This window comes from Calypte anna, chromosome Z, assembly GCF_003957555.1.
Source record: "Calypte anna isolate BGI_N300 chromosome Z, bCalAnn1_v1.p, whole genome shotgun sequence".
In the NCBI taxonomy this organism is placed as follows: Eukaryota; Metazoa; Chordata; class Aves; order Apodiformes; family Trochilidae; genus Calypte; species Calypte anna.
This window is the reverse complement of record NC_044274.1, coordinates 35,018,906-35,046,068: the sequence shown is the minus strand read 5'-3', so window position 1 is coordinate 35,046,068 and position 27,163 is coordinate 35,018,906. Positions and strand designations below refer to the sequence as shown.

Below are 27,163 nucleotides of genomic sequence, written 5' to 3'. Positions count from 1 at the left end.
AGAGGAGATAATTTGCCTCTGCTCCCCCTCAGAGGGGAAAGAGATATAGCTGGGGAAAAAATGGCAGAAACTGACCCTTTCCTCAACAAATAAGCAGAAACTAGGAAGTTGTTACTTTGACTGGAAAGTATGGGTGAAATCTTCAGGAACACTTCTTATAGATGCCTTCCCTCTGAACTCTGCTTGCTATTTATTTAGAAAACAAAGCTTGCAGGACCTGTGAGAAACTTTCCATTAGCTCCATCTGCTGTTTGTTGTTTTCCACAACACAGAACCAGGCTTGTGTACTTACCTTACTGTCACAATTTACTGTATCTTAAAACTTTTGCCACACAGTGCTACCTATCTCAACTTCACAAACATAAATCCAAGAAGCGAGTTAGACCACATCCTTTACAAAACTAGTCATCTTGCTATCATATTTGCAGTAGTTCTGTGCTTGACTTGAAAGTACACATTTTAAAACTCTAAAATCCATCAGTTCACACTACCGTGACATTTCAGGTTTTGTTTTGTTTTTTTCTTTTTGCAGCAGTTACTTTCTCTAGCAGTAGTTTGTAGACAATACTATCAGATCATTTGGTCTACTGTAGGAAAAAAGAAGAAAGTAGGAAAATAAAAAGACAAGCTTGAAGCACAAATCCCATTTTTCTGGTACAAAACAGAAGCAGATTTCAAATACAAATTACCAAAATGCTCAGAGTTAACTGAAGGATGGCTGCTGAAAGAGGCACATGGTACTTCTGGATAAAGAATTTTTAGGTGGGACAAAAAAGCAGGGCAACCAGGGAGGGGTGGGGAGAGTAGGTGCCGAGGACACATACAGGCACACTGTAGTGTGCTATATTAAGCCAACAATTATGATTTCCCTTTTACTGCTTTAGAAAAAATAGAATGTCTACCTTACCTATAAATCTTGTTCCACTTACTGTGTTTTCTGACAAAATTAGAATTCCTCCTATGCAAAAGATAGCATAGTGTTTACACCACAGTGTTTTACAAGAAAGTTAGTAATTGTTGTACCAGCTGACAGGAGTTGCTGATAAATATTGATTGTAGTTAAAAAAGGAAAATAACTCAGTGGTTCATTGCAGAATTTAGGTCAATCTTCATCCCTTGTTGAACTTCAGTAAGATTTTACTTGAAATACAGAATCTCCTAGTTTCTAACATGCAACTCAAACATTTACATATCTGAACTGAATGTTCTCTCAAGAAGTGTTCACACCAGTTAGGTTCATTGTTTTAGTGTCTTGGTTAAGGCTTGGTAAAATTTATTCCCTTCCTCCCCTCACCCATCCCTTTTCATTTGACTGCAGCCTTTTTGGATGCTATGGACTGTATTCTCTAGAGACCTGCCTTCTGAATGGTAAGGGGTCTAAACTTCTTTAAGTAAGGTCCCAGTAAGGCACACTATGAATTCCAAGTCAAATTAGCTGCTATGAAGATTCTAATAAATAGGCACTGTGGAAATAACTTTTCAAAGGTAGTGTCTGTTAGTCACTGTTAGTATTTGTACAGGCTTGTACTAAGTGCAATGAAAGCTACCCACCCATAAAAGTCTCCGTAGGTATGATATGGGTCTGTCATTGGCTAGGAAATAAAAGTAATTTTGTACCCCATCTGAGGGTATTTTTAAAGGTTTTGATTATATTGAATTAATTGCTGATAAATTCTATTTTAATTAACTCCTGTTTATTTAACAGTACATGCCACTGCATCACTGAGATCCTGATCCATAGGCAGAGGCCACCAGTCAGGAGGTTTTCTTGAATTTTTCTAAGTACCATGCATCAGTAGTATTTGATTAATTTACTTAACCACAAAGAAAAAGGATTACTGGACAGTAAGTGAAATTTCTCTTCTGTGATAAGAATACACAACAAAACTGCATACATGGCTTTGCCAAAAGTTAAAAATTTGACTGTATGCTCAAGTGTGCTCAACTTCTTCCTTTGTATCACATTATCATTTTGCTTCATCAAACTGATTAACATGGTAATTTCAAACCATTTGCAAACAATTTTTATAGCAAGTTAATTTATACTTGTACCATCAAAACAAAGAGACTGTTCAAACCAAGCAAAAGCACTACAGGAATTCAGCAAGCATGTTCACAACTACACTGAAGCAGATGCTATTCAGTAACACACAGTGGTGGAAGTTATTCTGCTACTGCCACTTTAAACTATTGGTCTTCAATATCATAAGCCTCTTACCCTCTGCCCTGCACCTCCCAATCCAAGTGTTATTTACTAATCTCAGTCCAGAGCTGGTGGGTATTCCCAGAGTTCACACTCAAATGTCAACACCTAAGTTTATCAGTTATATTGAATTCTAGGCAATCATCAAGAGAAGAAGCTTTAAGATTTTTTTAATTCATTTATTACCTGTGCACAAGAGAAGTAACTACCAATAGAAACTCAGAAGATATACAGCATTTTTTACATGGTGGTTAAAAGTAATTAAGAGTATCACATGACCATGAATGAAAGTAATGTTTCCAATTATAAATCAGAATACATGTTAGAATTGAAATGGAACAAGCCAAAAAGCCTTAGAAGCAATTCCAAAGCAGTGCCTCTTTAATTTGGACAATGAATGTAATTTACAGTTAAACCTTGTGAATATTGAGACAATGTTAAAATGCAAGTTTTTGCACAGTCAGATGTAAAGAGATAACCAGAACAGTAATTCTAATGTATTTTAACTTGCTTAAGCATTTTTGTTGAGACAGTTACCAAAAATGCTGGAAGATTCTACAGCAAAAACAGGTCCTTTTTTTTTTTTTTTTTAAATTTTTATTTATTTATTTATTACTTATAATCCCCTTCGTTTGCAATGTGTAAATCTCTAGAAATGAGCTGTTTGCATTGTAACATACTGTTTATACGTGATACAAATTAAAGGAAAAAACAGTAAATTACTTAAGTGGTATAAATCTTACAGCATTTTGCTAGCAAGAAAAAAAGAAAACCATGCCTGAATCACAATAAGCAGTATTGGTACCCACGGATTGTAGCTTCAATTAAATTGTTTCCTTTTTAATTTGTATTCTACATAGATTACTACTGAAGGCTAATGTTTAAGTAGTAAATGAACTGGACAATTTTAGGTCAGACAAAACCTGTTCACCCAACTGCAATACCCAATATTGGGAAAAAAAAACAAATCACAAATAATGCAGAACAAAAGAAGCGTGATGCATGCAACAGAGTGAAAATGCATTGAGTCCCACTGTTTAAAGAAAGCTACTGCACTTCACCTTTAAAATGCATCAGACCAACTTTTGTTAAGACAATTCCAAGAATCAGAATGAAATAAACCAAATATTTTAAAGATTTAAAGAGCTATTATCAAAAATAAATTACATTTTTTCAAGTTAAAGAAACACTGCTATGAAGGCTGAGAGCCAAGCAGCCTTTCAATGGCTGCATTGATGTCTCCTCCAGTTGCTATTAGCGCTTGCAGGTTTGCTTCACGGTTCAGAAAGCCCATTGCACTCAGCTGCTCCAGCTGCTGCCGAAATCTAACTTCAGGGTTTTGTAGCTGCTAAGAACAAAATTTCAAGCTATAAAAGCGTAACACACATTTAGCAAAGTACAAGATTTAAATGCAGTTGGTTCTGCACCACTCTCCATCTTTGCTAATTTCTGACTACATCATTTTCGAGATCCTATGAGGTACCACAATTTTCTTTAAAAGTCACAGCACCTGCAGATTTTAAGAGTAGCTACACTCTCACGGTATTCTTGAACTACAAGAAAAGCTGATTGCTTGACAAAAAGGATTAAAATTAAGTTAGGTAAATTTATGTCCCATGAACAGTTTCTTAAAATGTGGATATAGATATGTTTTTAAAATTAAACAATAGTTCAATCTAGTAATGTGGAGCTGGGATTGTGGTAATGGTCAGCTATGGTCAGAGTTGATTTTTTTTCCATAACATAAGACAGACCTCATTTTTTTAATGCTCCAAGGCTACGAAAATTTTAATTGTTAGAAAGTTTCATTCAGTCTAAGGCAAACTGACAGCAGTACTTATGGGATAATACTGCTCAGACAGTCATGGTAAAAATTCTGCATCGTTTAGTAGTATGACCTTCAATTTAGAGGTATTTTTGAATCAGCAATTATAGGAAAATAGTGTGATGGAGTAATACTGAGAAGTCACTTTTGGGAATCAATGAGTTGATTAGGTAACAACACAACTCGTGTGGCTACTGCTAATTTTCTTTTTTTTCCAATTCAACAGTTTTATACATTGAGAAATTACTACCAATATTTAAAATCTGCACATGATTCCAAACAAATAATGTACAGATAACAAATTTTAGAACTGCCTCCCTCCAACCTGCTTACCCCAAAAGCAAAGGCAAACAGAATGCTGACTCAGTACTGTAAGATTTGACAGCATTAGTGAACTGTATGAGAATATGGTTGCCTGCAGTGACACCCACCAAGACCTGCTTGTGATCCCATGACAAGGGAAAGAAGCCATCAGATCAACATGCTGAACTAATTCATTCTGTGGCGACAGAGGAGGAAAAAGCAGGGCTGCCCCTTCCACCACCACTCTGCCATTACACTGGGTAGGTAACACAGTCCTGTTTCAGCCTGCACTGGAATTAGCAGCAAGACTTCTGTAAAGCCAGACTTGCTCACTACCCTACAGCTACTGACAAAGCTTTGCTTGACCTTTGGACCTCTCCAGAAACCCTCAATCACACTCAGGATGTAAACAAACTGTCTGGAGCTGCAGGATGTCAGTGAAACTATACAACAAACTCAGGCTCCAAATAACCAGGGTGTGGGTATTCCAAGTGTGGGACGGAATCTAAGTTACAGCTGGAGAGTAATGGCCAACACTACCAAAAGCAGAGGGGTAATGGTATTCAACATAAATTTTTATCTTGCCTGAGCCCACAATGCACTTGCCAGGGAATCTTAGTGTTCAGAGCACACTTTTACTCAAATTTTGTTTTTTCAGCTTTTACTTGCACAGCTGCAACACAACTTTTAAGCTTCCTCTGCTCTCCTTTCATGAGAGTATTCAGGGAGCAATCCTCTCCCTTTTACTGGTTTACAATTAAAAAAAAACCAAAAAAACAAAAAAACTAGACTACAGTGTACTTTACCTGAGCATTTGCACCAGCAAGTGCCTGCAACATTTGCTGGACAAACTGCTGGTGACCAGGTTCAGCAGTTCCTGAAGCTGGACTTGTATTTTCACTGGGAACAGAAGTAGGTACAGTGGACCCTGGAGGAGCTCCAGTGCTTCCTAATCCACCTAAACCAGCACTGAATCTGTATAAATTACATAAAAAGAAATACACCATTTGAATAATAAATACTATCTCCGGTTTTTACTTAAGTAGTGGGTAAGAGTCCTGTCAAAAGTGAGGATAAGAACTGAAGTAAAGCACAAAGACAAAGACCAGAGTCATCACTATTTAGAAGTGCATAAGAAGCTGAAATTTGATAAATTATACAAGTAGTAGTTAAATTTAGTTAAACAAAAAAGGGCAGTAGAAGGCCTCTTTAATAAAAACAGTATACTCTATGTGTAAATACAATGAACAACATTACACAAGAAGTTTGTCTAAATTTGTACAACCAATTCTTACCCTGGTATAAGCCCCGGTGCTTCTGTTGCTAGTGTCTGCAAGCCTTGCTGAATTTGCAGCAAAGCCTGCATTGCTCTAGGATTTGACATAGCTGATAACGTGTCAGGATTCTGCATCTACGAAAGGAAAGAAAAACCTCAATCATATGCAGATGTTCAAAGTTTATCACTAGTTGTTCTACAGAGTCCCATATAATTTCAAAACTAGTTTTTCAATGTTATATTTGAGTATTTACATGAAAGTGTTCAGGGTTTTTTTTTTGTTGTTGCGAAAATCTTGGTAGGAGGTGATCAACAAACTCCCTATATGTGGACAAAGCCTTTCAAATGAGAAGTATACAAGGAAAATTATTTTTTCATTACTGTTTCATTCATTCATACTGTTTTTTCATTACTGTTTCATTACTGTTTCTTTTCATGACTGTTTCCATCTTTCAAGGCCGTAGGACTGAATTAGTTCAACATCATTCCAGAGATAGTCTCCCATTTCAAACTACTGGTTAAGGAACAAGGCTGAACAAAATGGAACTTCACCAACAGATGTTTAAGAAAAAAAGAGTATAATATTTATTTTTCCTAACTAAATTCAGACCACAGCAGTGCTATCACTACTATTTTTGGCTGCCATCAAAACCCAGAAAAATGCCAATATACAAAGCATACTATAAAGCTACTGTTTAACATTCAAGGGCTCCCACTCTACTGTGATTTCAACTAAATACTGGCTTTCACATCCAAAGATAATTTAAAAGGCAAATCCTTTTTATTTCTGAAATTAAATGTCCAGATACAAACCCAAGACTACAGCTTATGCTTGCCTCGCTTAGAGATGCCACAAGTAAGAGAAAAGAAATGTTTCCGTTGTGACACAGTCTAGGTAACCAGACCCGACTTCTTATAGCAGATCACTTTGCAACTAGCCCAAATTCCTCCTGCTTTAATTCAAAAAACATTTTTGATTCTCATAGAAATGGACAGAGAAAGGTCTAACTTCCTCTCCTGCAGAGCAAAATAGGATGTGATGAATTATGGTCCGGAATATGGGTGTATAATGAGACTTAAGCACACCAAATTGTTAGCAATATTTTCCATTTGTCTTCTTGAAGCTAGAAGTCAGCTGGTAAAGAGGACCTTTTAGGTTGTCCAAAGAAAGCTGGTGCAAGTACTTTTTGAAAATAATTAAATCATGACTTACTGTCTGAAATATGGATCTGTTTCACAGAAACAGTAGCCAAAAATTCTCAGAGCATTTAGTTGACCTAGATCTTTTCCCTATTAGTGTTAATTGCAGATGTTAAGTAGCAGTTAGTCTTTCCTACTTCTGCTGGTCAATTGCCCTTTACTGAAAAAGACACTTTCTATGTTGCAGAGCAACATCCCACAGTTTCTGTCACCAGATCCCATAGCATAGACAAATGCCAGTAGATAATCAAGCAAGTATGAACTGAAATATTGCAAACATTCTGATGATCAATTTAACAGAAAACTATCTGTGCAGGAGAATGACAGTGTGACACAAACAAAAGGAGATGGCCAAAGGAAAAAATTACTACCCTGCCCTCAACAAAACAATTTGAAGTTTATTCTGAACACTGAACTTGCTACTCTAACACATGTATGAGTAAAATTATTAACAACTAAAGCCATCTGTGTGCGATCAAATCTTGGCGATACACATCGATACAAGGACTGCCTAGTGATGGAACCCATGCACTGGACTGTTTCCAGTTCCGAAATCTTGCTTGTTTCTGTCGACCAAACTCAGTACTGGAACACATTTACTGAAAGTCAGGTTTAATTTTGAAAGAGATGAAGACATTAAGCAAGGTTTTATTAATAAGGGACAATCTAACTTCATGCCTAAAGCTAACGAGACTATGCTACAGAATCTAGTTTTTAGCCATATCCCAGAAAGACATCAGTTTATTGAAATTATTAAAATTAACAGCTAATGTCTCATCTTACTTGCTGAAGGAAAGTAGGAAGTTGTTGTCTCATTTGCTCCTGAAGCTGAGGATTTCCAGCAAATAGAGGGTTATTCAGCATCATCTATGGGACAAAAATATTTGACTTCAAAGATCAAGCAGTAAAAAACAGGGAGGTTTAAAACAGCTACTTACACTGCAATAGTCTAGAAAAATAGCTTCACATCATCATCATCATAATAGTAATAATAATAGTAATAGTAATATACTTCTCCTTTGGCCAAAGTTCATTATGAACCACCAGCCTGAACACATTGCAGGGTACATTTTTTTTGTTTTCAATTTGCTGTTGTTTGGTTCCTTGGTTCGGTTTAAGTGAATGAACTGCCAGATACCTGCCAAAACAGTTACACTTACATTGCAAGAAAACCCCTTTCTGCTCAGGCTCCACTACAGACTAAGTGATGGTTTCCCTGTAAACATCACTTTAGTCAAGGATATTTCTCCAAGTGATTATTTAATCCAGAAAATAGAATTTTTTAAATCTCTGTTCAGGATTTATCTTTACAGTTTTAAGTAAAACTTTAAAGCACTTCTACAATGCCACTCATAAAACAGCATTTGTATTTTCAGCAAATGTCAAAAAAAGACACATTAAAACTAGAATAACATACAGATGTGGCACCAACTCCCCTCCATTTCTCTCCTTCCAAGCTAGAGGAGCCATTTACATACTAGCAGATCTACCTTGATTTACAATCACATAATTTGTTTTGTCGAATTGGTTACCAATGTTGGATCACAGGTTTAAACTATACCAAACATCCACATAGAAGAATGGTTATTTTAAAAGCATGTCAGGTATGATGTCCAGCTACAAGCAAACAAGAAGCTCAGTGCATCAAGTTGTTAAACATAAGTAGGCAACAATTTCACTGAGTTAACCATTAACATTAAAAACTGGCTGACTCACTACAGACAATTGTTGGCACAAGTGAAAATGTAACTGCATCATAGATTCAACTCTTCTCTCCCTAGGCCATTTCTGTCTGGGTTTGTTATTTCTTTTGGGTGGGGAGTTGTGTTGTTTGGGGTATTAGTTTAAGGTTTTGTGGGGGTTTTAGTTTGTTTTGTTTGGTGTGGGGTTTTTTGCTTTGGGTTTTTTGTTTTTTTAATAATTGTAATATCAACACTACTACACCAAATGCATTTACCTGTACTGCAAGATCAGGATTCTGGCTTAATGACTGCATCATGCTTCTCATGTAGGGTGCAGACAACATATTCTGCATAAGTTGTGGGTTTTCTGTTATCTGCTGCAATAAACTCTGCATTCCTGGTGTGTTGAACATACCAGCTTAAAAGTAAAAGGCCAGGTTAGCAAACATCCTGATTATCATCAGCAAACTAGACTATCTAAAACCTGGATACAAGCACTTTACATGTTTTATCCCCTGAAATATACCTCGGTGAGCTTCTGCTTACAGATGCATTTGCTCTAGAAGACAAAGGCCTTAACCAACAAGCAGTCCCAGGAAGTATCTACAGTATTAACTGTTTCCCCAATTGCCTCGAAGCAGAAAACATACTATCATTCATTTGAAGATTTCCAACTTTTGTTACTTTAAGGCAATAGACAAGTAACCACTCTTAGTTTACTACTCGTATTTCCTCTTTCTAGAGGACTTTGATACTAATCAAACATTCTACAAAAGCAAACAGCAATTAATACTCTGAATCAAAAACTCTCCTAAGGGAAAAATCACTTCAGCAAACTCTCAGATATTTGCAAATATATACAATTACAGTAACAAACACACCTCCAACTCCGGGTCCCAAATTTGGTACAGTTGAGCTTTGTCCTGTGCTGCCGGAGGTGTTGTTACTATTCCCATTGCTCTCACTACTGGTGCTGCTGGTCACAGAAGGCTGTGAGCTGGACTGAGGAGCCCATGGATTTGGTAGAGGATCTCTATTTTCAGTACGAGATGGCTGATTCTCCCCTCCTGTTGATGCATTGCTTACTAGAGAAGCAAATGGGTTACCTCCAAACTAGGAAGGAAGGAAAGCAAACATGTATCACCAACTAAAGTCAACTGCTTTTAAGTCTGCTATAAATGCCAAGATACCTTCCCAAAATTACACATGGAGATCTAAGTGTTGATGGCTTTCGATCATTTATCAGTTACACTTACCATTCTACAGCAATTCACTGTAAATATTCTGAAAAGTTTCCAACACTGAAAGACACTAGGCACCTCCAAAAAATTAAATCACATTTCTTTTTGAAAGTAGTGTTCCTACTGCATTGGTATTTTAATCAAAGAGATTGTATCTTGCAAGCTGATTTCTAACTTCAAAGCTCTTTTTCGTTCTGATGTAGTACATACATGTTTAAAAAATTTTCCTGGACCTCAGAATTTTAAGGCAAAGATTTAAAAGAATTCAAATTTAAGTAATACAGAAACTTGTTAACATTAAGATAGCTTCTCAAACTCACAAATCAGTTTCTGTGTATCTTCAAGCTTAGAAGAGCACAGAATTTTTAGAGATCTTTGCTCTACAGAAACCACGTAGTGGCTTCAACAAATGTTCTGTCAAGTAAAAAAATCTACATTAAATACACAGTTTTATTTAAAAGAAATATTTAATTTCAGAGTGTTTGCAGTCTTCTCTTACCTGTTCCTGTGCTGCATTCAACATTGGCTCCTGAATATCTGTATACATACGTCGCAAGGCATTGTATCCCCCTGGTATACTTTCAAGGTTGCTCAAGGCTCGGTCTTGGTTGCGCATCATTTCCTGCATCATTGCAGGGTTTCTAGCAAGTTCTAGTGTCTAGGGAAGTGGAATGTTTAATCTGTATTAATAAGAAATCCATTCTAAAGTGAAAACATCAGTATCTGGCAATATGTCAGTTACCACTGTCTAACCCAGTTTGAAATTATGCTTAAAGCCAAATCAAGACATCAGCTTCGTGAGAATCAACAGTATTAGGTGTTTATTCAGCATGCAACCTTAACTATCACTATCCTGGTTGGGTCAGGAAGACCTGAATGAAGTATTATTTTCTTTCTTCATCATTTCAACACAATATATTAATATATCTTCTAATATTGTTACAGCAAGCAGCCAACAATAGGAACCTGAAATTGCTACATTTCCAAAAGCATCTTTTTTATACCTTCTGCCACACAGCATATCATACATAAAATCTAATTTTAAAAGCACTTAGAAGTACCTACAGTTAAACAAAACAATAATGTGCAGTACTTTGGAGAATTACTACTTTTGGTAAACTCATTGTTGGCTAGATAACAGAAGGTTTCAAGTGCACACAAGGATATCCAACTGACCTCAGAAGACATGACTACACGATCTACAGTATCTTTCTAAACTATACTGCAGATTTTCTACATTTCCAGTCTATTCTATTATCGGTCTATATCAGTATCTATAGGTACTGTCTATCAGACATCAACAGCTCGAAATACAAACAAGTGCTGCCTACAGTGACCTTTACGGAATTTTTTAAAAGCCTAAATACTTCAAGAATGCTGAAGCATTCAACCAAGCACAGCATTATCAAAGGTCTTGAACTTACAGAGATCCTTCTACATACCTGTCTCATTATATCTGGATTATTCAGCATGTGACTGATTTCTGGATTTCTCTGTATCAGCTGCTGCATTTGAGGATTAGCCATAATTAACTGCCTCATCAGGTCAGGATTTGAAAGCATGCTCTGAACAAACGGATTTTCCATTATTTGAACCATCATTTCTGGGTTGGACATAAGTTGCCGTTGCATCTGACTTTGCAACTCTGAAAAGTTTGATGTATTTAAGCCCAGGCTACTGAGACCTGCCAAACCTCCAAGGCCACCTTTAAGAGGATGAAAAAAATTTAATTGAACTTTCAGCTTCTAGTACACTTCTAAACACATCCAGGTTCTTTCCAAATAAAAAACAGTTAGATATATCCCACACTTCAAAGCAATAAAAAGAAATTGAAAGTCCATCTTTGCAAGGCTGCTAAGGAATTACCCTTTTTTTGGGTAAAAAGTTTGCTTCTTATAGCAACACCCAACTAAAACCACAACAAATCACATCTGAAATATGACTTGGTACAATTCTAACAGCTTTTCTTCCCATTTTCTGAAGCTAAGGTACAACAGGTGTTTGAGTTTTGAACCTCAAGTCCCATTCCAGCTCCACCTGCCCCCCTCTCCCCTACCCGCAACACTCTCCAATGAATCTGTAATAATGATTTATCTGTAAGTCTCCTTTTTTTTAACAGACACCAAGAGAGATCTCCCAATATGACTCATACTTTATTCTAATTTGATGTAGAGCTCTTCTTCTTACTAATGCACCATTAACTAATCACACTTTGAACTTTCCTTCCTTGCCAGCTCCAAACAAAACATTTCAGAAGGTACTCATCAGTCTGAAGACCTGTTTACACCTGAAAAAAAAAGCAACTGCCTACTACGGTTAGCTTATTCAATTCTATTTCTTTCTCATCCCCCAAAAGCAAACGAGCTAAAAAAGAACGAACTAAAAACCCAACTGTGATTATGGGAATAGACAGTATTTTTAAGTCAAAAGATAGCAGCCTCTTTATTTATGAAAGAAGCAGCCTCTTCATTCATGAAAGAGAAGACTGATAATGCTATCAGACCTGTAATATAAGAAATACTGAGTTGTAAAATTAGCAGCAGTTTTGTCAGTTGTGTTAGATCTTGGCTCCATGTTACAGGTTCAGCTTCATCAATATTCTACTCACTGCAATTCAGATGTACTTTTAAGGAGCACAAGGACACTGGAAGGAGCTTCATTACCAACACTGTCAGCACAAGGATATCAGAGGCACACTAGTACCAATGGCAAAGCAGCATACATCTGCAGTTCTGCATATAAAATTAAGCTAACCACGTTCTTCTGATAACTTACTGATCAGAAGCATTCTACAACCAATACCATAGCTATTTGTAATATTTTTTTTTAAGTTGTGCTTATTTGTTTGCTTTTAAAGTTCTGTCCACATCAGAATAAAGCTTCACAGACAACTACCTCAATCCAAGAGAATACATCCACCATGCTACCTAACGAATACTCTTACCCAAGCCAAAAGGGTTACTATCTGTTGATCCTGGTGTTGAGGTACTACTGCTTGATGTTGATGTAGCAGCAGTATTCCCAGTGGTGTTTGCCTGCTGAACTGGGTGGTCTTGTGATCTAAAAAAACGAAGTTTAAAAGTTAAAAGTTTAACAAGATAATTTTAATAATGCCATTAAATACAGGGAAAGTGTAATGCCTGAGAATCTTAATTCACATTTTGATTCTCTCTCAAAAATCGACCTATTATCTCTAGGTGAGTTCCTGTACCAGATGCTTCTCACACATTTGTAATGTCATTAGCTTTTTGGAATAGTACTTTGAAACATTAAGAAAATGGATGGCCACTACTGCAGCCACTACCCACCTTCTTACCCTACCTGCAGGATTCCCACCAATCGTTTCCTCTGTCCTTACCTTTACTTTTAAGATCCTTGCCTTATTCCACTACACCCAAATACTACTGATTACACTCCTTGGGCTTAGAGAAGTAACACCTAGCAAGATTAAGTGCTGGAATTAATTAGAAGACAAATATCAGAATGTCAATAACTTTACAGACTTCAAGAACTGGGTAGAACCATATATATACAAGGTTAAAGCCAACATAATTTACCACAATAGAGCACAACCTGCTCAAATCATATATGCACCACATCCTTCTACACCTGAAGCATAAACATTCCCGTTTGCTATGTAATAAAAGAAATCAAAGAAATGAGCCTGTCTAAAGTTAACTTGGCCTCCACTCAAATGAAAAGAGGGTAGTTTGAAACCTGAATCAGTTCACCTGTCTAGTTCAGCACTCAATCTCAAATGTCTGTATTTGCAAAGTAACTTGTAGAAACTATATATTCAGATCTTACACAAAGTTTTGAAGACTTGACAATATACCAGATTTCATAAGTCAGTTTACATCTTAGAGTACCTTTCTGCTGTAATAAAATTCTTTGGTTTTTAACTAAAGCAACAACAACAAAAAAAAAACCAAAAGAGTTCTCTAGGTTAAACATCAGCCATCAAAAACAAAGACAGAAAATAAAGGAACAACGAAATACTTCTCATGCTTCCAAGTTCTTTCAACAAATCACCAACACCATCTTATAAGTAGCCAATCTGCTGGTATACCCTACTGATTTAAGCAGTATTCTTGTAAAGAGATAAATAAAACATGGCACATCAAGTCATGAAGATATAAGATGCCATGGGACCAAACCCCCTCATTCAAATTCTTGCTGATGTGCTGGGTGTGAAGGAAGGGAGATGAATCTGAGTTCATAAGACCTAAGAGTTCTTCCAAATTTAAGTCCATTAATTTGGGTTTTGTATATTTTGCTTGCTTTCAGGTCTAACAGAATACATCCACAGCCTGCTGAATGAAAACCTGTCCTAGAGGAAACCTTCTGGACAGCCATTAACAGTCCAGGAAAGGGAACATGTTTATACAGCAGCTTATGTCAAAGACAGGTGTCACTAGGCATCAAGAAAAACTCTGAGCTTCTGAGAAGGACAAGCATAAATATGCTGTAACATGAACAGCAACTGTGAACTTTGAACACAAGATGACTACTGTTAGCCAAGCAGCTCTAACTTCAACCATAGAATTACAGAATCATGATGCCTGAAAAGGACCTCAAGATCATCAAGTCCAGCCATCAGTCCTACACCATCTTAGCCACTAAAACATCTCCCACATCTGCCCACTTTTTGAATACCTCCAGGGATGGCTACTCTACCACCACCCTGAGCAATCTGTTTCCTTTGGCCAGGAAAACACATATATCTTTCCTCCATATGCAAAAGGAAAATAATAATCCTAAAACTTTTGTTTTTTCAGCTGAGAAACTATTTTTAGAAGCAACCACTTAACAGACAAGAAAAGTTCTCAAGGCAGGACAGAAAATGAGACAAGGTTGAAACCTTTCACTTCATAGTCCTTCTATGAAAATTTGGAGTATATAACCTCAAGATAATTGTTTGATTGCCAAGTCTATCTTAGCAAGCCTCACGTCTTTGATAAAGTGATATTCCTGTAAAGTGCACACCATTATTTTACATCCACTTTGCCACTGTTTCTTCCTGCTGCTTGTGAAAAATAAATATAGGTGTTGACTTGGAATGTTGTAACCAGAAATTCAGTGACTCTTCATTGTCCTTTGATGATCAGTCACTACTATTCTGACACCGCATAGGCCAGGTTACAACATGATACTAGAAGCTTTCATCATCTTGAGACATGTAGCCCAGTAATAAAATAATCTTTTTTTTTTTTCAACAAGGACTAGTTTGGATTTATGAGGATTCCTATTTACAGTTACACATCTAATATTGTTTTAAAAAATATATATAATCTTCAGATCTAGTTTTGGAAAAGTCTTACATTTCAGGTCATAATGAAATCATGACCTGATAAGCATGAAATCCAAGTATCTTAGTAAGAAGAATATGGGGATGATTCAGAACAATGTTATACTTCCTCAAAGGTGATTTTCATTGTGCTGGTAATTCTTTTCAGCAGGTCTTGGAAGTGTATTTTTAGTTAATTTGAGCAAAATAGGTGAAAACACTATGGTTACATTTGAAGACAGGGTAGATTCATGAAAAGGATCTGGTGCTTTTTGTTTGTACTTCCTTGCCCAATAAATGATTAAAACATTTTGAAAGTAGTTGTAATACAGCTTTCTAAAGTGATGAAAAAAAAGGTAGGGAAGATGGGTGACATGGATTCCAGTGGTGACAGGACCAGTGCAGGTACACCAACAATTCATCAAGAGCCATAGATGTGGTATCACACATGGGTGCTCCTTAGCCCAGAGGTAAAAAGCAATTTTTTTTAACCAAAACAGTGAATAAGGATTCACTGAAAATTTTCAAACATGAAACAAAAGCTACACAATCTCTCTTTATAAAAGGTAAGAGCTAGTATCTGAGAACTATGGAGCCAAAACATAGCCAGCAGTAAACCTTGAAAGTTTAACAAAAAAAGTAAGAGACTTGCATTTAGAAACATTAATCCAATTAAAATGCAAGATAAACCAAAGAAAAGAGCACTGTAATTTCAGGCCATTACTACTCTTCAGCAGCAAGGACTAAGAAGCTGATTATAGTAATTATTTAGTCAAATCCAGGTTTGCCAACAGAAAGCTGTTCTAATTCAGAGTATTTTTACTTGTTAGTGGTAAATAAAAGATTATTCATGAGTAAGGTTACCTGTTTTGTGTTTTGATAACAAGGTGAACAGTGAGTCCATCATGAATTCCATGCTGAGTCAAAGTATCTTGATCCTTTAAAATTTTTCCAGCAAATATCAACACAAGCTGATCAGTGTGGGACTTGAAACGCTTAGATATTTCTTCCTTGAACTGAACAAAAAAGTTCTTATTACACATTTATGTCACTGAATACTGAACTATAACTTTTAAATAATTAAGGACAAGCTATTTTGTTCACATTTAATGTATTACCCCACTTGCACTGCTCATTCTGCTTTACATCATCTAGAAATACTTAATAAAAGTTTTCTCAACTTTTTTTGCCCATATGGAGATGTGAAATAGTAATTCCTTTTTTGTACAAAAAAAAAAAAAAAAATCAGAAGAGTTTCACATCTAAATAGCTAGTTGTATAACTATCAATAACAAAAATCTGGTTCCACTTCAAGACTACTGTGGCTTCAATCAGGTATGCATCTATAACAACAAATATATATTGATATATATATTACTTACTTATATCTATACACCCACTGTGAAGTATCTATATAATTATATACTAGCAAATATATATATATATCCCAATATATATATATCCCAATATATATATATATATACACACACACACACACCACTTAAGCCATTCTCTGCTGAAAGACTGAAGATGCAATGTCACAAGTATGATAGATCTGTCCACAGTTTTGCTGTACTGAAACAGAAAGCATCCTCTCAGAGACAAATTTTCATCACCACCCGTGTGTCAAAACTAACATTCCTTTCCACGCATGTGGCTCTGCCTTCACAATTCAACATGACATCATGAAATGTGTTTGCAGGGAATGGTGAATAGCCACATTCTTCAGCTGGCCAGGAAATCATATCCTCATTAAAACAACTGAACTTGAAAGCCCACTCTATACTTTCTTGCATTCCTAGCCAGTAGTAACCAGGTTATGCTTTGACTGACTTGTTACTGAGATTTCTTACTCTCTAGAAAAACGTCTCTCACCCAAAGCAAAAATCCACAAAACTTAAACGAAAGATAGCCAAGAAAAACTTCAGGAATTACTTCACTACAAGAAAGCCAGACAAATTTATTCAACAAGACTAGTCAGTGGGCTAAGTATTTTAAAAACAACCCCATGCAATTAGGAAAAAAAACAAGTTTTAGAGACAACAGAGGTAAAGAGTCTCTCTGTTTTAGTAGGAGGTTGTGCCCTTGGTTAGTTAAGTGTACTCACACAGAGTTACTTTGAGTTCTTGGAGAAAAAAAAATAAATTATATCAACCTTTATAATGGCAGCATTTAGATTTGCAAGTATTCCAGAAAGTCTTCCTGTCCATGCTTTCCCAAAGTGAGTGAGTTACCCAAAATATTCCTAGACATGTTTATCTAGCCTAGTTTATTTAAGGTCCCCAGTGACCTTTTTCCCAATAAATATATTCCAGTATTTCAAGATCCTATTTCTCCATTGTTCTGTCCAGAATGGACAATGCAATCAGACAGTTGTTCTTAGAAAAAAGGCTAGTAGTAGGTCTAATCTTTCCATGAGGGTTATTTTCTAACCCAGTCATTCCCACTCTCTGGTTTTTCAAAACCCATTACATTGTTTTATAAGTGTGAAGCTCAAAACTGGCCAAGATATTCCAAACCAGTTCTTACATATAATTAGCAGAACACTATAAATCCCACATGCTGCAAGCTAGATTCCTATTGATAAGAAAAAGTAAGAAATCTATGCAGGAAAATATTCATGTAACAGTGCTGACTTACTTAAGAGATACTTACTTAAGCTATAAACTCTAAGATCTTTTCTGCAGAGCAACTGTTCAGACAGTTGCTACCTACTCTACATTATTCTGGTTAATTATTCTTAGTATGTGTTCCAAAATAATGTAACAACAGCAGAAATACTCGCATTTTGGTATAAATCTAATGCATAAGAATAAACAACCATACTGTGCCAAGCCAAAAAGTAGTATCATTTACCTAAATTTATTATCATATTTTCCAAAATATCCTGTGGCACAGAGATCAATGACTTAATTCTAATTAGGAGGAGGCTGATGCTATCCATAATTCCAATAATATTTATTGAATCAGACTATCTCAAGTTGGAAGAGACCCATAACGATCACTGAGTCCAACTCCCTACTCTCTGCAGTCCTACCTAAAACTGAACAATATGACTTCAGAGCATTAGTCAGATGCTTTGTGAACTCTGACAGGCTTGCTACCATGGCCTCTTTCCTGGGCAGGCTCCTCCAGTGACTGACCACCCTCTCGGTGAAGAACTTCTTCTTAACATCCAACCTGAACTTCCCATCCTTGTGTTCTATTGCTGGCCACCAAAGAGAAGAGATCAGAACCTCCCCCTCCGATACATCCCCCTGAGGAATTAGATCACCCCTCAGCCTTCTCTTCTCCAAGAGGAACAAGCCAAGTGACTTCACTTGCTCCTGTGAGGAGCCCTCAAGGCCTTTCTCCACCTTGGTCAGCCTCCTCTGGACAAAGAGTAGTTTAATGTCCTTCCTCAAATTACTTTACCTCAAACCAAGCCCAAACACTTGTAGAAGCTACCATTTACCCATGAGGTTAGGGAAACAGAACACCATTTACAGAATGTAAATAAATAATATTTAGTATTATTAGTCTACAGCTACCACAGATTATACATTTTCTTTCCCCTGCTTGCAAGTAATGCTATTTAGATGATCTGCAAAAAACACTACACTAGGAAATTAACGCAACAGCCAATGCAGCAGGACCCATACAACAGCCTCCACAGCAATGCACCTGCACAATCCAAAATGCATAATCAATCTCTTTCCAGCTGCAAAAACAACACTATCAAGAATACTGAGCCAATCTGGATAACTAAAGCATTTTTACGTTAAAAACCCACTAGGATTAGAGGCAAAAAAAGTCAAGTCTCTCTGTCAGCTTCACTTGAGTTCAGCACAATCTTGTGATTTCTGAAATGACAGGGTATAAGCAGGACCAAGGACTCTGCTTGACACTTAATTCATAGAAGACTACCACATAAAACCTAGGTTACAAGATATTTTGCAAATAAGTCTGATTAGCAGTGTTAACAAAGATACCACCATTAACAAATGAGGTCTACAAACTGTTTTGTTGCTGAGACAGGGGAAGTGAATTGTCTGTACATTCGTGAAACAGAAACCCCAAAATATTTTCAATACATGTAGACTGCCTAACATGTTGCTTGGGGACAAAAAATAAAATTTAAAAAAAAAAAAATTAATAATTCAGTCTTCACCATCACATGATCTCTGCCAATACCGAAAAAATATTAGCCATAGGCTGGAGTTTGGCACAGGGCACCAGTGTCTGCAAACGTGTAAAAAGAAGTCAAGGAGGGCATAAGAGAAGACCCTCTACCATTCTCCTGGGGCAAATGCCTACCTTCAGTATTCTCAATCTCACTGTTAACTGAGCTGCAAGACCATCCCCCCACAGCAAAGAGAAAAATCCAGACGTTTCTTTAAATTCACACAGAGAAAGGACAAGAAAAATGACTGGTAATTAGCATTCTTATTCCCACAGACATTATCTGTGTAGTTTTTTTAAAGACTTTTACCACTCTTAGCGGCAACAAATAATTTGGGGAATACACTTCTACAGCCTTGTGGTAATGAAAGACATAACAAACAGTGTAAATAACCGTAAAATATCAACCAAGTGTGTGTCACCTCAGAGCTTCAAAATAAAGATGAGCAATCAACTACAATAAATACAGGAAATGAGATCATGATGATAGCAATTAATACATATTTAGGCTGTTGTAAAAAATAAACTTTGGTATTGTTTAAACCTTTAGTTTGTACAACTGAACTTATAAATAGCGCTATTAGTAAATTACAGGTAAAATACTTTGTCAACCAGGAAAATCAAAAGCAGGAGGAGTTCAAACGTCACTGGCTAGAAACGATGAGAATTTATATCCAGTTCTACTGCACAGAGTCCTCCTTTTTATTTACAGGAAACACTGCAAGCAATGGTTTCAATCATTTGTTTAAGGTTCTAAAATTAAAGTTTTACTTCATAGCAACAATACTAGCCACCATGATATTACAAGGGATGTCTGAATACATAAAAGTACTCGAAGTTGTAAAAACAAAGAATGTTTCATCATACCTAAACCAGTTCACAGTACTCCCTCTAGTAACAGAATAAATATACCATAAAATTATGTCAATTTTATACATGAGTTTTAGACAAATTAGTTGAGAAAAATACAATGGTAATCAGACTGAAACACATGACTAACAGGTAGACAGAGGCCTGGTCTCCCTAGGGAAAAAAAGGAGAAAGGCTTCTTAACTAAAATGAAGTAATTTAAGGTCACAGCCTCCTCAAAGCTAGCAACTTGTAGACTTGACATTAACTACAGCAAATCTAAATCTAATCTTGTTGAATTGCCCTGCCCACACTACCATTTTACTTTAACTTTGCCTCTATCAACTTTTTTGATTTTTTTGTTTTTGAAGGACAGAAACTGTAATTTTTTCACATTAAGAATATTCACACTTTTTTAGCACCACACAAGCACATCTTGTTTACACTCTTAATTTCCATGCAAAATATACTTATATTGACACAACTTTTAAAAAAAATGTGTGTTAGCAGTGCATTGGGCTAGTTTTTTTTTCTTTGTTGTTTTTGTTTCATTGGAGTTTTTTGTTTCTCCCCCCCTCCGTGTTAACACTAAAAAAGGCTTCCCCAGAAGTTTTTTGCAGGGTATGGATAGACACCCGTGATGATGTCCAGTAGTGAACACATTCATAAGTCCTACCTGAGCTAAGAAAACATTTTGTCACTGAACACAGCTGATGTCTGAACACATAATAAAGCTTAACAGCTGACTAAAACAAAGCCTGTTTTGCACTGTCATTTTGCAGAGCAGATCCATACTTCAAACATTACCTTAACATGTGACTACCTGACTAGCTGGCCTAGAAAGTGCCTAGTAAAAAGTTATTCCAAGAAAAGTAAAAATTTTAACATATATAATTATCCAAATGCTTTCACTGACTCATTCTATGAAATCAAAAACAGCAACTGTAATAACAATAGTATCCATTCACATGAAAAGGTGCTGTGAGAAAGGAATAAAAAGAGGAAAACAAACAAATGAAAAATATTTCCAGGTCCTCTCAACCTTGACTTAATAAAGCACATTAAAAAATTTAAACTACAGTAATGGTATGATTGAGGTCTCAAAGAATTAACATCCACTTCTGACTGAAAAGTAACAGAAAACAGGCCCCTAAAAACTGCAACTGCTTTGAAAATACTAAGCTACAACTTTATCTAGATGACAATAAAAAAGTAACATTGCTGACTCGTCTCACACCAAACTATGTACACAGTAATGGATGATGTGGAAGCAAAGGCTTGTATCTAGAGAGTTAAACTGCAATTTACATTCCCAATTCCACTACAAAGTATTTTCAAATTACATTATGTTGTTCATCACTGCTGTTTCAAAACACATCATGATTATTTATACTTTCAACTGCTTCTTCTAGTAACATACACAGTTAAACCTATTACAGGGACTGCAGTCTTATTTGCACCAACATCCATCATTTTCAACAGACACTAAGGTTGATTAGCTCCAGATTTCTTTTATACAATAGAATTACTGGTTACAGGTCATCCTGACCCAAGAAGTAAGAAAGCGGGGACACTCATGGCAATACACAATCCTTTCCCGATGAATCATAGCTGGCAATCTTATGACTGGATTTCAGCAAAACACTGTTTCACTGCATAGTTCTTGGGCTCCATACAGAAAGAGGGACAAGAAATTCTGGTTTAAAGCAGAGAAGAACTTTTGGCCCTCATTTGCAGCAGGTAAAGAATAGCAAGAAAGTGAACACAAAATCTGACATCTATATAAACTTATCCTTTCATGAAGTGGAGTTACTCTCTTCCTGTGCTCTTGCCAATCACAACCAAATCACTCCAAACAAACCAAACTAAAAAAAAAGTTACCTCAAGAAACAAATTCAAATTCAGTCTTACAAGGCTAGTAGGCAAAAAAACCCCAACAGAAACAAAACCAAAAACCTGCAGCTGTGCAGCCTAGCAGAAAGGGATAGACATGTTCTAGACTATTCTATCCCTTCCTGGAATCCTTCAGCAATCCAGTCCACTCCTCCATACATCCTCCATTCTTTACATACTCACTTAAGAGAAGTGGTTAGCAGTACTTCCCTTCTTCATAAAGGCACTTTGCAACCTCCTGTTAGAAAGTGCTGTATTTGCAACAGAACTAGACTCTTCTCTAGCAAGTCACTGAGCTTGGAAAAGGGTATAAAAGGGATTACGTGTAAAATAGAATTCTTACAGTAGAGCTCTTTTCTGAGAATCTACCCTACCCTTTCCTTTTCATGAGACAGAAGTTGTTTATCCTTCAATGTAACTGAGGAGCTTGAGCAACATCCAGTTTTCCTGAGAAAACACTGAGATGTAAGTTACTGATAGTAGAATTCCACCTCATCTGAACTTCTAGGTAAGCATCTTGAAATTGTTTGACTTTAACAAGTTTTAAATTTAAGGTGATGCAGAATATAATGAGTGGATTAGAGGCAAAATGGCTAACATTCTTTCTAGCTGTTAGTGGCAGGAACAACCTTCCCCACCAACAAGAAGTCTAGACAGAAGCATTTTCCCTGTTATCCTCTCATTCCCAGTTCTTAAGATTTCAACCTGGCTTTCCCCTAAACAGTGACTGTTCTTTTATGCCCAAGGTTTATAGTCATTAGCATGAGATGCCGACTGGCCTCTAAAATAAATGTAGCTCACCATGACACTTCTACTGCAGCTGTTCATTCATTAGGGTTTTCTCTGCTGTTAGCAACTTTAACCCGTATGCAGAGCACTACTGGAAAATTCTGTGACAGCCTTGGTTGATGACTGAGGAAAGTGAGGCATGCCAGCAGAACCCAGAGGAAATCACAAAAGGAGGCCCTATTTGACATAGATAAAGTTTTAAAAGGATACAAAACTGAAATATCAAAATGACCCTGCTACTCTGCAGAGAAGTATCTGCACGCTTCACAGTATTAGTTATACTAACTTTTCTGGATGGACTGAAACTTTCAGATAATTAAAGGATTGGCAACTCTCTGCAAGAACTGCAAGCTTCAGAAAGTGTTAGAACACATTTGCTATGTCCACTGTAGCAACTAACAGTTAAAAATATTCACCAAAGCATGTTATTCAATATCAGTGCTGTAATGTTCACAAAATTCAGTCTGCATACACATTGGTGGACAGTAACTCTGAACCAGTTAACATAAGATCTTGAACACTGCAAATTTCAATACCGGGAATTACAAGAAGTACACAAAGGGCCTCATCTAAAATTCTGCTATGATGTAAACCATCTAAACGATAAAAGTAAAATGCATTTTCCATGTAACTAGCTCCAACACCAGATCACTCAAACTATTCAGGTCATTCACTAAGGCACTGAGACATGAGTTATCCATAATATGAGCATACTTCATATACAATTGTTGAATCAACTCTGTTAAGTAATTACAAAGCTTGTATTGCCATGAACTCAGATAATAAATGAAAGGGGGGAAAAAAATGACAGTTTTACTGAGTTAGAGAGAAAGCACCATCAGGGTCAGCTAAAGTCAGCAGGCTTACAGGCACTTGTTTGTACACACCACGTATTCACAAAGTTGTGCACAGAGCACAAAGATCAGCATCGCACCTGGTCAAGAAAGTATTTGGTCCTTGTCCGAATATTGACCCAAACTGTGCTCAGCACAATCAGACAGGTTTCCCGGATGGATGGCAACTGTAATCAACTGATCTTCCAGTGTGGCTTTGTATTTGAAAGTTACTTTTCATCCCAACCTGCGTACTCACTGTTCCAGCTACACAACACAGGATCAGCAATAACAAATGCTGTGTTGCTGAAATCCTCCAACACAGGGAGGAATCTTAGTTGGGATGGCTGCAAAACTGATTTACATTATGGAGCAAGATAAAATATGCCTTGTAGCCCTGAATTTAGCCTTGAAGAACAAAAATATTTACCTAAAACCTACATTTTTGCTCTGGCAGTATTCTGAGATGATAAAAATAAATAACAAGCCAGCTCACCAAGTCATAATACTAGCTACAGAAATACACAACTGAGTGGGTTTTGTTTTGCTGTATGAGTTTAGGGTTGACTTTTGTTCTGTTTTTCAACTATAGCAGGCATTGCTGGCCCACCTACATCAAAGAGAACAAATCACTTGCTGTTCCTAAATGCCTCTGAAGAGGCGTTCAACTTATTTTCTACTTGAGATTAACCTGTTTTCAAATCAGGTTTTCAAGGCTGGCTCTGGAAACATTTTATCTACTTGATATTTATTATTAAGTTCATTTTTACAGTTTAGGAGAAACAGACATTGCTAGTCATACTACAAGACAGGGATTTTTTTTAGTGATAACTATAACACTGTCTAGGGCCCCAAGCAAACAGTCAGTCTACAGGAGTAATCTTACTTCTCAGGAGTCAAGACATAACTATAGACCTAACATTTTATCAGCCTAAAAGAGACAACATTCGAAGTTTAAAATATTTGTGGACAACAGGGATATCACAAGCAGCATACTCAATTAATTACCTAAACTCGCATAGCTCCTTTCAGTCAAAATCCATGCTCTAGCTGGCTTGTGTAGCTATTTCATTTCTTTAAGATAACTGCTCACTTGACAACCTGGAGGGCCCACTGGCATGCACGTTTGAAACAATCTTGTTTAAGTAAAAAATACTATAAAATTGACTTCTTATGTAAATCTGTTTTTGAAGGACCCAAACCACAGACTACTTTTCAGGACAAACACGATCCTAAAACCAGAACCAGGCATGAATCTCTTTTAAAAATAAAACTAAATCTCAAAAAAACTTTTACAAAAACTGCATTGATGCTACTCACAAATCTGTGGATCAGAAAGAAATGAAAAGAACCCCTTTCAGATCGAGATTGCTGGGAAAGCAGTGGATAACATGAAAAAGCAAAGAGACATTTTACCTTTGGGAGAAATGCCTAGACTAATCTTGCTGAGAGAGTATCTGACAGCATACAGTACTGAAGTTACAACGCAATGAAGACGGTAGAGTAGCCTCACCACTCTGAAAACTCAAGAGGAGATCTCAGTGAAACTGGTGTCTGCAATACTTTAATACTGGCATTAAAAATCCTGAATTGAGAACAGACCTACAGGAAAAAGCTTGAAAGAAATATCAGCATTTTATCTCATCACGGCTGCTAAGTGAAACGAGTCCGAAATTCCAGTCAGCGTGCTGGCACTACATTTTACACTTGGGAGCCTTTAATTCATCATTTGTACCTCCCTCTGATAACCACATGGTGTCCCTCAGCTCATCCATAAGGATGGATTTTACGTTCTGTATCTAGACACCAGTGGCATTCACACACGTAACCTTTTCTTGGTAAGGTTTGCAGCTACCAAGCACACCAAAAAAAAAGATGCATGCAAAGTGAGGTGCCTCATTCAGAAATATTTCAGTAAGAAATTCAGATAAATGCTATGGAGCATGAAGTAAATTCTCAATTTCCTTCAGGAAACTTCACCTTTTGGAAAATTTTAGCATAGAAATATCTACATCCTTCACAAGCTGGAGACTTCTGCTTTATAATTCTGTCTCACACTGTGATTACATCTTTTCTATGCTTCGTAACTTTCTAATCTAAATAAAGTTCTAGTCAATACTTGCATGGAAAATCTCACAGGAAAAGAGACGAATTGCAGGAAATAATGTGGGTGATTCAGTTGTCTGAGTGATTCTGTCGAGCCAAAGGCACCACTGGGCACAAGCTTTTACAGAAATGACAATGGGATCCTATAAACAGTTATCCAACAACACTGCCACGCTAAGTATTGTATGAGAAGTAGCACACTTAAGCATAGCACTAGGCGTCTTTAATTCGTACACCAGATTTTATGCAGTCTGAAGACATGAATTCCCTATAACGAAGACAACTTCGCATAACCTATTGGCTCTTTTAATGAGTTTTAGCTCAAGATAACCACTGGCAATACAGCCCTGAGACGCACGTTACTGCACAGGTTTTCTATAGCCATGTTAGCTCGGCAGCCAGCCTCCTACTCGCACACTGACTCAGCTCGACAAGGCAGCTCAGTTAGAAAACGATCCGCGTTCACTTCTTGGGCCGCCTCTCTTCATTGCAACAGGGAGGAGAGAAGCTGGGGAGGCAGAAACAGAGCGGGAGGTTTCTCCCCTTCCCCCGCTCGCCTCAGACGGCGGCGGTCCCGTCCTGCGCCAGGACAGGCCACGGGTCTCGCCCAAGAGTGGCCGAAGCCAGCACGAGCTGCTTTGTCACCGGGAAGGGCCCCGGCGCTGCAGCGCCGAAGGCGGCAACCGCCAGCCTGCGCTTCCCTCCCGGGCCGAGCGAGACCCACCCGGGCTCCGGGTCTTACCCACGGCTTAGCTACTCTCGCCGGGCCCCCCCCCCCGCCGCCCGCCAACCCCCTCACCTGCCGAATGCTGCTGCTTTCGGACACGGCAAACTCTTCTTTGTCTTTGGGAGTCTTCACCGTCACTTTGATGATACGCGGCTCCCCGGAGCCCCGGCTGGGTGAGTCGGGGGGGCTCTGACCCCCCGCAGAACCCTCCGCACTCTCCGACATGATGGTACCGGTGGTAGTGCTGGTGCTGGAGGGGGGGGAAGGGGAGAGGGAAGGGGACGAGCAGCGCCCGTGCCGCCAGCGACACCGCTCCCGCAGCGCCGGGCGGAAACAACCCCGCTGGGGCGAGGCGCGTACTGATGACGTCTGGCACCGGGGAAGGTACTAGAAAGGCGTGAGGCCGCCCCGGGGCGCTTCACCCCCACCCCCCTCGCAGGGGGGGGTCGCGGGCGGCGCATGCGCGTTGGGGCAGAGGGGCAATGGCGGGGGCCCTGTCAGTGGGGGGAGGGGAGAGGAGGAGAGACGGGGAGGGGGGCTCAGGGGTGCCAGAGGCGATGCTGTGGCTTGCTGAATATATGCCACAAGGAAGCTTAAAACTTATTTTCCGGCAGAAGTGATCCCTGTACTTTTGAAGGGCGAGGTGAATACGGGCAGAAGGTTTGTGCGGGCGTTGGGTGTGTGGATGCCCGGCTCTCCCTCTGCCTGCTGGAGGCCTCTTGTGTCCCCCAAGGTTTTTGTGCCGCGGGAAAAAGGAAATAAACCGACTTGGTACAGCCTGTAACACG

At 37.9% G+C, this 27,163-nt stretch overlaps 1 protein-coding gene across 2 annotated transcripts; it reads right to left on the bottom strand.

Moving 5' to 3' along the window:
- Nucleotides 1-2,727: 2,727 nt before the first annotated feature.
- On the bottom strand, nt 2,728-26,750 carry UBQLN1 (ubiquilin 1). Of its 2 annotated transcripts, none has more exons than XM_030466891.1 (11): nt 26,448-26,750; nt 15,882-16,033; nt 12,675-12,790; nt 11,173-11,435; nt 10,230-10,388; nt 9,371-9,602; nt 8,765-8,907; nt 7,591-7,674; nt 5,627-5,742; nt 5,138-5,306; nt 2,728-3,551 (listed from the first exon to the last, which is right to left on the bottom strand). In XM_030466891.1, the coding sequence occupies exons 1-11, from the start codon at nt 26,598-26,600 to the stop codon at nt 3,396-3,398; spliced, it is 1,743 nt and encodes a 580-aa protein (XP_030322751.1). In that variant the 5' UTR covers nt 26,601-26,750; the 3' UTR covers nt 2,728-3,395. The 2 variants fall into 2 exon arrangements, with proteins under 2 accessions (XP_030322751.1, XP_030322752.1); XM_030466892.1 differs by having other exon boundaries at nt 2,835-3,548; nt 26,448-26,703.
- Nucleotides 26,751-27,163: the final 413 nt, after the last annotated feature.

Coding starts and splice junctions, on each gene's coding strand:
- UBQLN1 (XM_030466891.1), bottom strand. CDS start 26,600: ATGTCGGAGAGTGCGGAGGGTTCTGCGGGGGGTCAGAGCCCCCCCGAC. Junction 16,034..26,447: donor AAAGCAGCAGCATTCGGCAG/GTGAGGGGGTTG, acceptor TTTTTTGTTCAG/TTCAAGGAAGAAATATCTAA. Junction 7,675..8,764: donor ATCCTGATCTTGCAGTACAG/GTAAATGCATTT, acceptor TTTGTCCCATAG/ATGATGCTGAATAACCCTCT.